Source organism: Myxocyprinus asiaticus, chromosome 29, assembly GCF_019703515.2.
Source record: "Myxocyprinus asiaticus isolate MX2 ecotype Aquarium Trade chromosome 29, UBuf_Myxa_2, whole genome shotgun sequence".
NCBI classification, from domain to species: Eukaryota; Metazoa; Chordata; class Actinopteri; order Cypriniformes; family Catostomidae; genus Myxocyprinus; species Myxocyprinus asiaticus.
In genome coordinates, this window is record NC_059372.1 from 1099846 (window position 1) to 1114371 (window position 14526).

At 42.3% G+C, this 14526-nt stretch overlaps 1 protein-coding gene across 2 annotated transcripts in view; it reads right to left on the reverse strand.

Annotated features, from left to right (window-relative positions):
* Positions 1–231: 231 nt before the first annotated feature.
* LOC127420261 (FH2 domain-containing protein 1) overlaps positions 232–14526 on the reverse strand; it is a 31815-nt gene continuing 17520 nt past the window's right edge. For both annotated transcript variants that reach the window (XM_051662342.1, XM_051662343.1), the window contains exons 9-12: positions 3901–3965; positions 3640–3757; positions 3345–3509; positions 232–3241 (exon numbers count right to left, since the gene is read on the reverse strand). In XM_051662342.1, coding sequence (XP_051518302.1) covers positions 1397–3241; positions 3345–3509; positions 3640–3757; positions 3901–3965 — 2193 coding nt within the window. In that variant the 3' untranslated portion in view covers positions 232–1396. The remainder of the gene's footprint in view (positions 3242–3344; positions 3510–3639; positions 3758–3900; positions 3966–14526) is intronic.

Below are 14526 nucleotides of genomic sequence, written 5' to 3' on the forward strand. Positions count from 1 at the left end.
TATTGTGCTTACTACATTGCCGTAATTGCGTAATTCCTGTTAAAAAACTAAGGTGTAACTATTTTCTCAGAAATAGTTGTATACTCTCAACCAAGAATGTCTCATTGATGTCAGCCTGACTTGTCAATTGTGTGGCACAGTGGTTAGAGCTCTGAGTGTCATTTTAAGGGACTGAGTGAACCCCGGTTCGATGCTCACCTCAGCTGGTACAAACGTTGTGACTCTGTTGTGCCAGAGTTCTTTGCATTGTGCTTAGAAAATGGCTTTAGGGCCTGGCCCTGTAATTGCCGCTTGCATCTATATTTTAAATTTAGTGTCAAATGAATACATCCACATACTAGTTGTTCAGTTTAATAAAAACATATATTTCCTTCAAATTAAATAAAACAAATAAGAAAACATGTATAATATCCCATCTCAAACAGTTTAGAATTTGATTCCATTGTATGATTAATTTCTAAAAACAATGTCTAATTGATTGTGATCAAAACTATATATAGTTTAAAATTAATATTTATTATAAAATTAATTAAAATATATTACCAAGATACACAATTAATTATGTGTTGAAATATTTATTTTCCAGGACAGTTAATAATGTCACAATACATGATAAATCAATAAAAAATAGAAACATCTGATTAGTATTATTGATTGCTTGCATAACTGAGACGACTGACAGGAAAAACCTTCCTTAAACTTTGTGTCTCAGAGGAGGTCAGAGTGTGAATGGAGCTCTGTGGAGAGGACTTTGGTTTAGTAGGAGATGAGGAATGTTTGGGTGTAGAAGGTGATTTCTTAGAAGAAGGGTTTTTTGCAAAATGACATTAAGCAGTTCATTGCGCGCATCACATCAGTTCAGAGGTGATATGCCCACTGAGTGGCACTAAAAGCGAGTTAAAGGGAGGTTTTTAATCAACAAAATCGACCTCCCTACCCTAAACCTTAAACCTGATGAAAAACACAATTCACGTCATTTCGTGGTGCTTTTATGACACTTTGGGCTCACGTGTCGACTCGCATGCTCTTCAGGACTCGTACCCCTGCTCCTTTACATCACAAGTGCAATGCTCTATCAGTTGAGCTACGGGGCAATTTGATCACACTCGAACAAGCTTGTTAATGTATTTGGTTATGTAATACAAATATTAAAATAAGTCATGCGCTATAGTAAAGGTGTTTAGATGTCATAAGATAGCACTGTGTGAGGAACGGAGCGAAAAGTGATTATGGACTAATAATAAGCCATTTTATTCGTGATTTGTGTGGAAGTGAATAAAAGTCATTGTTGTTGTAGCGCCTCTAGTGTTCATTTCAAACAGGAAACTGCCACGATACGACAATGAGACACATAAAATTCATAGTAATTTGATTCTATGAGACCAGGTTGCTCTTTCTATCTCCAGACTTGCTTCACAGATTTTATATGTAATTCACGTGAAAAGACAGAGTTTTCAGAGATGGCACTGCTGCTGCTCTTCCTCAGATGGCCAGCAGGGGGCGTCAGATGAATACTTCTGGCTCTACTGAGCATGCTCGCGGGAGTCTGCTGTTTCCCAAGAGCCTGAGAAAGTCTGAGTGATGCTGTGCGGGTCAGTGCAGGTCTTCCAGCCGACGGGTTTCCAGGAACGACTGCATGACGTGTGGTGGATGCAACAGTGTTGCGTGCGAAGCTGGGGGCGGGTTTGTTTGCGGATTTGTTTGTGGAGTTTTGAGGGATAGGAGTGGCGAGGGCACGTAACGTAGAGCGACACATCTTCTCCTCTGGTGGCGGTCGAACCGCTTGTCGCTTTTTGGCACTGGAACTATTGAGGGAACTTCGACTCAGAACTTTGTGTTCTTGATTTTGTGGGCCAGAAGAACTGAGATGACTGATAGGAACAAATTTCCTCAAACTTTGTGTCTCAGAGGAGGTCAGAGTGCGAATGGAGCCCTGTGGAAAGGACTTCGGTTTAGTAGAAGATGAGGAAGGTTTGGATGTAGAAGGTGATTTCGTAGAAGGAGGTTTAGACGTAGGTGATTTCATAGAAGAAGGTTTGGACATAGAAGGTGATTTCACAGAAGAAGGTTTGGACATAGAAGGTGATTTCACAGAAGAAGGTTTGGACGTAGAAGGTGATTTCGTAGCAGAAGGTTTGGATGTAGAAGGTGATTTCGTAGAAGAAGGTTTGGACGTAGAAGGTAATTTCATAGAAGAAGGTTTGGACGTAGAGGGTGATTTCATAGAAGAAGGTTTGGACGTAGAAGGTGATTTCGTAGACGAAGGTTTGGACATTGAAGGTGATTTCGTAGAAGAAGGTTTGGATGTAGAAGGTGATTTCGTAGAAGAAGGTTTGGATGTAGAAGGTGATTTCGTAGAAGAAGGTCTGGACGTTGAAAGTGATTTAGTAGAAGGTTCGGACGTAGAAGGTGATTTCGTAGACGAAGGTTTGGATGTAGAAGGTGATTTCGTAGAAGAAGGTTTGGACGTAGAAAGTGAGTTAGCAGATGATTTGTGTTTAGATCCAAGTGTTTTGGTGGAAGATCTACTAGTGCTTGTTTGGACCAATTGAGAAGGTCTACTGCTGGTTTTGAGGGATTCTAGAAGGTCTTTTGTATGTTGAGAGTTGGAATGGACACTTTCATCATCTCTAGGTGGGCTTTCTGATTGGTTTAGGCCAGCTTGTGATGGGTCAGATGTCAAGTTTGGAGTGTCCTGAGGCTTTGTTTGTGTTTGAAGGTTGTCTTCTTGTGTTTCCTTTATCTTATTTTGGTTCTCTGGCTCCAAGTTCGACGATGTTTTGTAGTCCTGGTCAGATTTGCAATTGGGAATACTGTTGTGAGTGTGGTTTCCATTGTCGCCAAGAGCGCTGGTGTTTGAGTGTGTGTTTATGTTGGCGTCATTAATAAAGTGTGAGTTTGAAGCAGTGTTTATAGTAGAGTGTGCGATGGAGAGAGTGTGTATCGGAGGAAGTATGAGTGCAATGTTCATGTTGTGGTGGTTTGCCGATTTGGTTTTGACTTTGTGTTGCCATGACCGACGGACACTCCCAAAGCGACACAGTGGACTTTGCGGGTTCGTCTGGAGTAGATCCAGAAGCCCCTCCCTCTTTAAAGCCGCCTCCATATCTGCCTCACTACTGGAGCAAAGGCCGAAGACTCCGCCCTTTCCCTCATGCCCCGCCCACGAGTGACGCTTGTTCTCCAACTCTTGGAGACGCTTGCGCCGAGACTCCTCCCACATCCCTCGCTCCACGTTCTCCTGAAGAGAGAGAGAACATCGCAGAGCTGTTATGATCTCCATTTCAAGTTTCAGTTGTGAACAAAATCTCTTTTGAATTTGTGTCTGTGTGAACTTAATTTACCTGAACTGCTTTCCTGAATTTGGAGCAGAAATTCTGGAAGATTTGGAAACACTCGTCCAGTTTGAAAGTTTCTTTGTCTTCACAAAAGAAATCAATCAGTGTGTTTCCTTCATTCACCATTTCATCAAGACTGACCCTCAAATTCACCAGAGATTCACCAGCACTCTGAAACACAAACACAAAATTGTAACTAACGTTAAAGTGAAGTAGAGGAACTTAAGCTGTTGGATATGAACATTGATGACATTTCATATTTAAATGTCACTTATTTCAGAGGTCATGGGTCAGAGGTCACCTGTAGGAATGCCTGCAGCTGTATCAGTAGCTCATGATCTGTGTGGATGTTTTCCTCCATCTGATGAATTCTGCTGCTCAGAGCGCTCAACTCGACATGAATACTGTCAACACACACACTACACACAGTGTTAAAACATTGTTGAAACTAGTTTGAAACCAACTGAAACACTGATGGATTGTGGGTCATGCTGAGGATGTTTAACTGGTAATAAATTAATGATCATGTATTAGTGTATATGTATAGAATGACTGTTCTCACCGTGATGCATTCTCAACATGAAGAAGTTTCTCTGGAAACATCAACAGATCTTTCTTCTCAGCTTCCTGAAACCAAACACAAACACACTCATGTTCATTTTCACTGCAGACACTGTTGCACCATTAAATCACATACGGTGGCAAGAAAAAGTATGTGAACCCTTTGGAATTACAGTACATGCATTTATGTATACATTTATGGTGTTCCGAATGTGCCAAAATTATGTAACAGGGTTCAATGGAAAGGAGGTGCGGGTACCGGACGAAGCATCAAAGTAATGTTTAATGAGATATTAAAACATAAAGACAAAACATAAACACAAATGCATACAGGGCAGCTGCCTGTAGCTCTCTCCCAAACTGCCGCATCTTGTTGCACTTATCCCTCTCCTCGACTGATTAGCCCGATTGGGGGCCGGGCGTGCGTAGTCACCTCATCCTTGTCACAAATGAGTCGACTGCTTTGTACAGTACACTTGTCTATGTTTTCTGTTATTGCCTATTTATTAAAGATAAATATTGTGCTGTTGGCATGAATGTGCTGTGCTGGCTCATGTCATTTGCTCATGTCGTTTTTACACTTTTGACACAGCAAGATGCTTTTCTGAGATAATGCTTATTCAAAATAACTACTTCAAAAGGCTGCATAATTTATTGTTAATTTTAATCCTATTTTACATTTCAAAACAACTCAATTATTCCATAAACAAATTAATCTCCATTGTCATTGTGAGCCCATTTTGAACATTTTTCATATCAAATCTATTCGCCCCACTTAAGAAAACAATGTGTTTAAAAGGGCCCTTTAGCCCCTGCAACAGTGGAGCTTTTTACCCCAAAAACTACCCTTTCACTTACTGGACAGTTATTGATCTCATGGAACAGGAATATTTTGCAGTGCTTAGTGATAAACAGGTGTTTAGAAAAGTGCTGTGGTAGTTGTTGATGCTATTTAGTGTTTTGGGAGAAAATAAAATCAAAGGAGCCTTTTACCCCGATGGGCCTTTAGCCCCATTTTATATCTATCTATCTATATATATAGAGAGAGAGTTGTGCTCAAAAGTTTGCATACCCTGGCAGAAATTGTGAAATTTTGGCATTGATTGTGAAAATATGACTGAAACAACCACACCGTCTTTTTCCAGAGCAGCCTGTATTTCTCCTGAGGTTACCTGTGGGTTTTTCTTTGTACTTTTGAGCACACCTGTATATATATATATATATATATATATATATATATATATATATATATATATATATATATATATATACAGTATATATATATGGCCACTATACACAATACAGAATCCTTTTTGTGCTCTACAGACCAGACCATTAATCACAAGAAGAATCATAGCGCTGCGCATGCGCCCCTTTCAAATCCTGTACGGGCGACTGCCGGTTGACGAACGTGGTGGAAAAGGTCCGCATTGTAAATCAATTTTACTTTTTTAGGTTTTGGTATTTTTTTGCGCATCCAAGGTTGCATATTTTGTATATCTTTTGCATAACTACTTTCTTCTCTTGGGGGGGGTCCCATTAAAATCTATGTATGTAACTGCATGTATATTAATTAACCTCTAGTTACGGTTTAGTTCTAAGATAAAAGTTGATTTAATGATAATAATTTAGGAGCACCAACAATCATATATCAAAGAAGAATTATATTGTACCATTATTGTGAGGTGAAAATGAGGATCCACTCTGCCAGTGTCATAAAACAGCGCATGGCGCATCCAGGACTGTTTTGAGTTTTGAGAATAAAAAAAATCTGGCTTAGGTTATTTATGAAAACTGGGACAGATAATGGGCAATGTCGTATTCTGTCACTGCAAACATTTGGGGGGGGAAATTTTTGTTTTAAGTTTCTAGTATTCTAGTTTTTATGAAACATCAGGGGACCTTCTAAGTTACATTTTTTTTTTTTTGCCCTTAACTCTTATGAGGGGTCCCCTAACTCTTATGGGAGGTCCCTTAATTATGAGGGGTCCCTTAACTCTTATGGGGGTCCCTTAACTATGAGGGGTCCCTTAACTCTTATGGAGGTTCCCTTAACTCTTATGAGGGGTCCTGTAACTCTTATGGGAGGTCCTTTAACTCTTATGAGGGGTCCCTTAACTATGAGTGGTCCCTTAACTCTTATGGGAGGTCCTTTAACTCTTATGAGGGGTCCCTTAACTATGAGGGGTCCCTTAACTCTTATGAGGGGTCCCTTAACTCTTATGAGAGGTCCTTTAACTCTTATGGGGGTTCCCTTAACTCTTATGGGAGGTCCCTTAACTCTTATGGGGGTTCCCTTAACTCTTATGAGGGGTCCCTTAACTCTTATGGGAGGTCCCTTAACTTTTATGGGAGGTCCCTTAACTTTTACGGGAGGTCCCTTAACTATGAGGGGTCCCTTAACTCTTATGAGGGGTCCTTTAACTCTTATAGGAGGTCCCTTAACTTTTATGGGATGTCCCTTAACTATGAGGGGTCCCTTAACTCTTATGGGGGTCCCTTAACTATGAGGGGTCCCTTAACTCTTATGGGAGGTCCTTTAACTCTTATGGGGGTTCCCTTAACTCTTATGGGGGGTCCCTTAACTCTTATGAGGGGTCCCTTAACTCTTATGGGGGTCCCTTAACTATGAGGGGTCCCTTAACTCTTATGGAGGTTCCCTTAACTCTTATGAGGGGTCCTGTAACTCTTATGGGAGGTCCTTTAACTCTTATGAGGGGTCCCTTAACTATGAGTGGTCCCTTAACTCTTATGGGAGGTCCTTTAACTCTTATGAGGGGTCCCTTAACTATGAGGGGTCCCTTAACTCTTATGAGGGGTCCCTTAACTCTTATGAGAGGTCCTTTAACTCTTATGGGGGTTCCCTTAACTCTTATGGGAGGTCCCTTAACTCTTATGGGGGTTCCCTTAACTCTTATGAGGGGTCCCTTAACTCTTATGGGAGGTCCCTTAACTTTTACGGGAGGTCCCTTAACTATGAGGGGTCCCTTAACTCTTATGAGGGGTCCTTTAACTCTTATAGGAGGTCCCTTAACTTTTATGGGATGTCCCTTAACTATGAGGGGTCCCTTAACTCTTATGGGGGTCCCTTAACTATGAGGGGTCCCTTAACTCTTATGGGAGGTCCTTTAACTCTTATGGGGGTTCCCTTAACTCTTATGGGGGGTCCCTTAACTCTTATGAGGGGTCCCTTAACTCTTATGGGGGTTCCCTTAACTCTTATGAGGGGTCCCTTAACTCTTATGAGGGGTCCTTTAACTCTTATGGGGGTTCCCTTAACTCTTATGAGAGGTCCTTTAACTCTTATGGGGGTTCCCTTAACTCTTATGGGAGGTCCCTTAACTCTTATGGGGGTTCCCTTAACTCTTATGAGGGGTCCCTTAACTCTTATGGGAGGTCCCTTAACTTTTATGAGAGGTCCCTTAACTTTTACGGGAGGTCCCTTAACTCTTATGAGGGGTCCTTTAACTCTTATAGGAGGTCCCTTAACTTTTATGGGATGTCCCTTAACTATGAGGGGTCCCTTAACTCTTATGGGGGTCCCTTAACTATGAGGGGTCCCTTAACTCTTATGGGAGGTCCTTTAACTCTTATGGGGGTTCCCTTAACTCTTATGGGGGGTCCCTTAACTCTTATGAGGGGTCCCTTAACTCTTATGAGGGGTCCCTTAACTCTTATGGGGGTTCCCTTAACTCTTATGAGGGGTCCCTTAACTCTTATGAGGGGTCCTTTAACTCTTATGGGGGTTCCCTTAACTCTTATGAGGGGTCCCTTAACTCTTATGGGGGTTCCCTTAACTCTTATGGGGGTTCCCTTAACTCTTATGAGGGGTCCCTTAACTCTTATGGGGGGTCCCTTAACTCTTATGAGGGGTCCTTTAACTCTTATGGGGGTTCCCTTAATTCTTATGAGGGGTCCCTTAACTCTTACGGGGGTTCCCTTAACTCTTATGAGGGGTCCCTTAACTCTTATGGGGGGTCCCTTAACTCTTATGAGGGTTCCCTTAACTCTTATGGGGGTTCCCTTAACTCTTATGAGGGGTCCCTTAACTCTTATGGGGGTTCCCTTAACTCTTATGGGGGTCCTTTAACTCTTATGGGGGGTCCCTTAACTATGAGGGGTCCCTTAACTCTTATGAGGGGTCCCTTAACTCTTATGAGAGGTCCTTTAACTCTTATGGGGGTTCCCTTAACTCTTATGGGAGGTCCCTTAACTCTTATGGGGGTTCCCTTAACTCTTATGAGGGGTCCCTTAACTCTTATGGGAGGTCCCTTAACTTTTATGGGAGGTCCCTTAACTTTTACGGGAGGTCCCTTAACTATGAGGGGTCCCTTAACTCTTATGAGGGGTCCTTTAACTCTTATAGGAGGTCCCTTAACTTTTATGGGATGTCCCTTAACTATGAGGGGTCCCTTAACTCTTATGGGGGTCCCTTAACTATGAGGGGTCCCTTAACTCTTATGAGGGGTCCCTTAACTCTTATGGGAGGTCCCTTAACTTTTATGGGAGGTCCCTTAACTTTTACGGGAGGTCCCTTAACTCTTATGAGGGGTCCTTTAACTCTTATAGGAGGTCCCTTAACTTTTATGGGATGTCCCTTAACTATGAGGGGTCCCTTAACACTTATGGGGGTCCCTTAACTATGAGGGGTCCCTTAACTCTTATGGGAGGTCCTTTAACTCTTATGGGGGTTCCCTTAACTCTTATGGGGGGTCCCTTAACTCTTATGGGGGGTCCCTTAACTCTTATGGGGGTTCCCTTAACTCTTATGGGGGTTCCCTTAACTCTTATGAGGGGTCCTTTAACTCTTATGGGGGTTCCCTTAACTCTTATGAGGGGTCCCTTAACTCTTATGGGGGTTCCCTTAACTCTTATGAGGGGTCCCTTAACTCTTATGGGGGGTCCCTTAACTCTTATGGGGGGTCCCTTAACTCTTATGAGGGGTCCTTTAACTCTTATGGGGGTTCCCTTAATTCTTATGAGGGGTCCCTTAACTCTTATGGGGGTTCCCTTAACTCTTATGAGGGGTCCCTTAACTCTTATGGGGGGTCCCTTAACTCTTATGAGGGGTCCCTTAACTCTTATGGGGGTTCCCTTAACTCTTATGAGGGGTCCCTTAACTCTTATGGGGGTTCCCTTAACTCTTATGGGGGTCCTTTAACTCTTATGGGGGTTCCCTTAACTCTTATGAGGGGTCCCTTAACTCTTATGGGGGTTCCCTTAACTCTTATGGGGGTCCTTTAACTCTTATGGGAGGTCCTTTAACTCTTATGGGGGTTCCCTTAACTCTTATGAGGGGTCCCTTAACTCTTATGAGGGGTCCCTTAACTCTTATGGGGGTTCCCTTAACTCTTATGGGAGGTCCTTTAACTCTTATGGGAGGTCCCTTAACTCTTATGGGAGGTCCCTTAACTCTTATGGGGGTTCCCTTAACTCTTATGAGGGGTCCCTTAACTCTTATGGGAGGTCCCTTAACTTTTATGGGAGGTCCCTTAACTTTTACGGGAGGTCCCTTAACTCTTATGAGGGGTCCTTTAACTCTTATAGGAGGTCCCTTAACTTTTATGGGATGTCCCTTAACTATGAGGGGTCCCTTAACACTTATGGGGGTCCCTTAACTATGAGGGGTCCCTTAACTCTTATGGGAGGTCCTTTAACTCTTATGGGGGTTCCCTTAACTCTTATGGGGGGTCCCTTAACTCTTATGAGGGGTCCCTTAACTCTTATGGGGGTTCCCTTAACTCTTATGAGGGGTCCCTTAACTCTTATGAGGGGTCCTTTAACTCTTATGGGGGTTCCCTTAACTCTTATGAGGGGTCCCTTAACTCTTATGGGGGTTCCCTTAACTCTTATGAGGGGTCCCTTAACTCTTATGGGGGGTCCCTTAACTCTTATGGGGGGTCCCTTAACTCTTATGGGGGGTCCTTTAACTCTTATGGGGGTTCCCTTAATTCTTATGAGGGGTCCCTTAACTCTTATGGGGGTTCCCTTAACTCTTATGAGGGGTCCTTTAACTCTTATGGGGGTTCCCTTAACTCTTATGGGGGTCCTTTAACTCTTATGGGAGGTCCTTTAACTCTTATGGGGGTTCCCTTAACTCTTATGGGGGGTCCCTTAACTCTTATGAGGGGTCCCTTAACTCTTATGGGGGTCCCTTAACATATGAGGGGTCCCTTAACTCTTATGGAGGTTCCCTTAACTCTTATGAGGGGTCCTGTAACTCTTATGGGAGGTCCCTTAACTATGAGGGGTCCCTTAACTCTTATGGGAGGTCCTTTAACTCTTATGAGGGGTCCCTTAACTATGAGGGGTCCCTTAACTCTTATGAGGGGTCCCTTAACTCTTATGAGAGGTCCTTTAACTCTTATGGGGGTTCCCTTAACTCTTATGGGAGGTCCCTTAACTCTTATGGGGGTTCCCTTAACTCTTATGAGGGGTCCCTTAACTCTTATGGGAGGTCCCTTAACTTTTATGGGAGGTCCCTTAAATTTTACGGGAGGTCCCTTAACTATGAGGGGTCCCTTAACTCTTATGAGGGGTCCTTTAACTCTTATAGGAGGTCCCTTAACTTTTATGGGATGTCCCTTAACTATGAGGGGTCCCTTAACTCTTATGGGGGTCCCTTAACTATGAGGGGTCCCTTAACTCTTATGGGAGGTCCTTTAACTCTTATGGGGGTTCCCTTAACTCTTATGGGGGGTCCCTTAACTCTTATGAGGGGTCCCTTAACTCTTATGGGGGTTCCCTTAACTCTTATGAGGGGTCCCTTAACTCTTATGAGGGGTCCTTTAACTCTTATGGGGGTTCCCTTAACTCTTATGAGAGGTCCTTTAACTCTTATGGGGGTTCCCTTAACTCTTATGGGAGGTCCCTTAACTCTTATGGGGGTTCCCTTAACTCTTATGAGGGGTCCCTTAACTCTTATGGGAGGTCCCTTAACTTTTATGGGAGGTCCCTTAACTTTTACGGGAGGTCCCTTAACTCTTATGAGGGGTCCTTTAACTCTTATAGGAGGTCCCTTAACTTTTATGGGATGTCCCTTAACTATGAGGGGTCCCTTAACACTTATGGGGGTCCCTTAACTATGAGGGGTCCCTTAACTCTTATGGGAGGTCCTTTAACTCTTATGGGGGTTCCCTTAACTCTTATGGGGGGTCCCTTAACTCTTATGAGGGGTCCCTTAACTCTTATGGGGGTTCCCTTAACTCTTATGAGGGGTCCCTTAACTCTTATGAGGGGTCCCTTAACTCTTATGGGGGTTCCCTTAACTCTTATGAGGGGTCCCTTAACTCTTATGGGGGTTCCCTTAACTCTTATGAGGGGTCCCTTAACTCTTATGGGGGGTCCCTTAACTCTTATGGGGGGTCCCTTAACTCTTATGAGGGGTCCTTTAACTCTTATGGGGGTTCCCTTAATTCTTATGAGGGGTCCCTTAACTCTTATGGGGGTTCCCTTAACTCTTATGAGGGGTCCCTTAACTCTTATGGGGGGTCCCTTAACTCTTATGAGGGGTCCCTTAACTCTTATGGGGGTTCCCTTAACTCTTATGAGGGGTCCCTTAACTCTTATGGGGGTTCCCTTAACTCTTATGGGGGTCCTTTAACTCTTATGGGGGTTCCCTTAACTCTTATGAGGGGTCCCTTAACTCTTATGGGGGTTCCCTTAACTCTTATGGGGGTCCTTTAACTCTTATGGGAGGTCCTTTAACTCTTATGGGGGTTCCCTTAACTCTTATGAGGGGTCCCTTAACTCTTATGAGGGGTCCCTTAACTCTTATGGGGGTTCCCTTAACTCTTATGGGGGTCCTTTAACTCTTATGGGAGGTCCTTTAACTCTTATGGGGGTTCCCTTAACTCTTATGGGGGTCCTTTAACTCTTATGGGAGGTCCTTTAACTCTTATGGGGGTTCCCTTAACTCTTATGGGGGTTCCCTTAACTCTTATGAGGGGTCCCTTAACTCTTATGGGGGTTCCCTTAACTCTTATGGGGGTTCCCTTAACTCTTATGGGAGGTCCTTTAACTCTTATGGGAGGTCCTTTAACTCTTATGGGGGTTCCCTTAACTCTTATGAGGGGTCCTTTAACTCTTATGGGGGTTCCCTTAACTCTTATGGGGGTCCTTTAACTCTTATGGGAGGTCCTTTAACTCTTATGGGGGTTCCCTTAACTCTTATGGGGGTTCCCTTAACTCTTATGAGGGGTCCTTTAACTCTTATGGGGGTTCCCTTAACTCTTATGGGGGTCCTTTAACTCTTATGGGAGGTCCTTTAACTCTTATGGGGGTTCCCTTAACTCTTATGGGGGTTCCCTTAACTCTTATGAGGGGTCCCTTAACTCTTATGGGGGTTCCCTTAACTCTTATGGGGGTCCTTTAACTCTTATGGGAGGTCCTTTAACTCTTATGGGGGTTCCCTTAACTCTTATGGGAGGTCCTTTAACTCTTATGAGGGTCACAAGGGTAGGTTTATTTTTTAAAGACACAAAATAAATAAATAATTAAAAAATAAAAATAAAATAAAAAACACCCTACATGTTTCTTAAAAACTATGCATGAATTAAACAGCCTATATAGGTTTTTCCAGAAAAAAATCTTAAAAGTAAAACAACTGAGGTCTCAAACAATTCATAAAACAACAAAAATGGAAAAGGTACGGTAAAAAAAATATCAAAATTTGTTTTTGGCCAACAAATATTGTAACTGATAAATTGAAAAAATGTAAAACATGTGACAAACTGCTGTGATAAAAATGTGACAACATGGCCTGACCTGATGTTCATGAAATATAGCTTTAAACCTTTTAGTCTTTGTAACATAGTAGACCACTCCTTTACTGTTGTTTAATTATGTTCACTTGTTTACTTAAGAGCTATAACAAAACATGGTGATATTAAAATTTACAAATAAAGTTGCATTTAAGAAGGTTTTGAACTTCTGCTAGAGAAAACGTATTAGAGTTTTGACTCCAAATCTTATAGTTAGTGAGATATAGCAATTGTGACAACTTCTCTCGGTCTCCCCTAAACATGTTAATGAGTTCTCCATTGTTAAGAAAATAGCGATTAGAAAACATTTACAGGAAAGCACGTGTAGTACTACCAGACTGGATGTGGCAAGTATGTTCCTAAAACGTCGCAAGAAGAATTTGTAAACAATTATCTAGTGGTAAAATGTGTCCAATGTCCTGTAAAATGAAGAGTGTATGGAAATGAAGTCAAACAGATTGTGATCAGATAAACCTTTTATTGACTTATAAAGCTGCTGAATGGGGTCCTTTAAAAATAAATAATCAGATGGCTGGATAGTAAGCATAAATTAGCTTTGAATCTGAAAAATAGGAACCCAAGATAATACTGTTTTTAACAGACGTAGCACTTACATTTTAAATATTAGGACAAAGCATGAAGATGAAACTGTGTTGGCTAGACTCATTCAAGTTAATAAGAAGATAAATGCATCTAAAAGTTTTGGAAATATGTGTAAAATGTGTTGCTCAATGCAAGACGCAGAACGTTCACTGAGAACAATAAATTAAGCAGTCATAAATCGACATGAGTAAACAACATGTGAAAACGACATGAGCAAATGACCTGAGCAAACAGGGAGGTCGACATGAGCAAACGACATGAGCAAACGACATGTGAATACGACATGTGAAAACGACATGTGAAAACAACAGGGAGGTCGACATGAGCAAACGACATGTGCAAATGACATGTGAAAACGACATGAGCAAACGACATGTGAAAACGACGAGCAAACGACATGAACAAACGACATGTGAACGACATGAGCAAACAACAGGGAGGTCGACATGAGCAGACGACATGTGCAAAAGACATGTGAAAACGACATGAGCAAACGACATGAGCAAACGACATGTGAAAATGACATGAACAAATGACATGTGAAAACGACATGAACAAACAACAGGGAGGTCGACATGAGCAAACGACATGTGCAAATGACATGTGAAAATGACATGAGCAAACGACATGTGAAAACGACGAGCAAACGACATGAACAAACGACATGTGAACGACATGAGCAAACAACAGGGAGGTCGACATGAGCAGACGACATGTGCAAAAGACATGTGAAAACGACATGAGCAAACGACATGAGCAAACGACATGTGAAAATGACATGAACAAATGACATGTGAAAACGACATGAACAAACGACATGTGAACGACATGAGCAAACAACAGGGAGGTCGACATGAGTAAACGACATGTGCAAAAGACATGTGAAAACGACATGAGCAAACGACATGAGCAAACGACATGTGAAAATGACATGAACAAATGACATGTGAAAACGACATGAACAAACGACATGAGCAAACGACATGTGAAAATGACATGAGCAAACGACATGTGAAAATGACATGAACAAACGACATGTGAAAACGACATGAACAAACGACATATGAACGACATGAGCAAACAACAGGGAGGTCGACATGAGCAAACGACATGTGCAAAAGACATGTGAAAACGACATGAGCAAACGACATGAGCAAACGACATGTGAAAATGACATGAACAAATGACATGTGAAAACGACATGAACAAACGACATGAGCAAACGACATGTGAAAATGACATGAGCAAACGACATGTGAAAA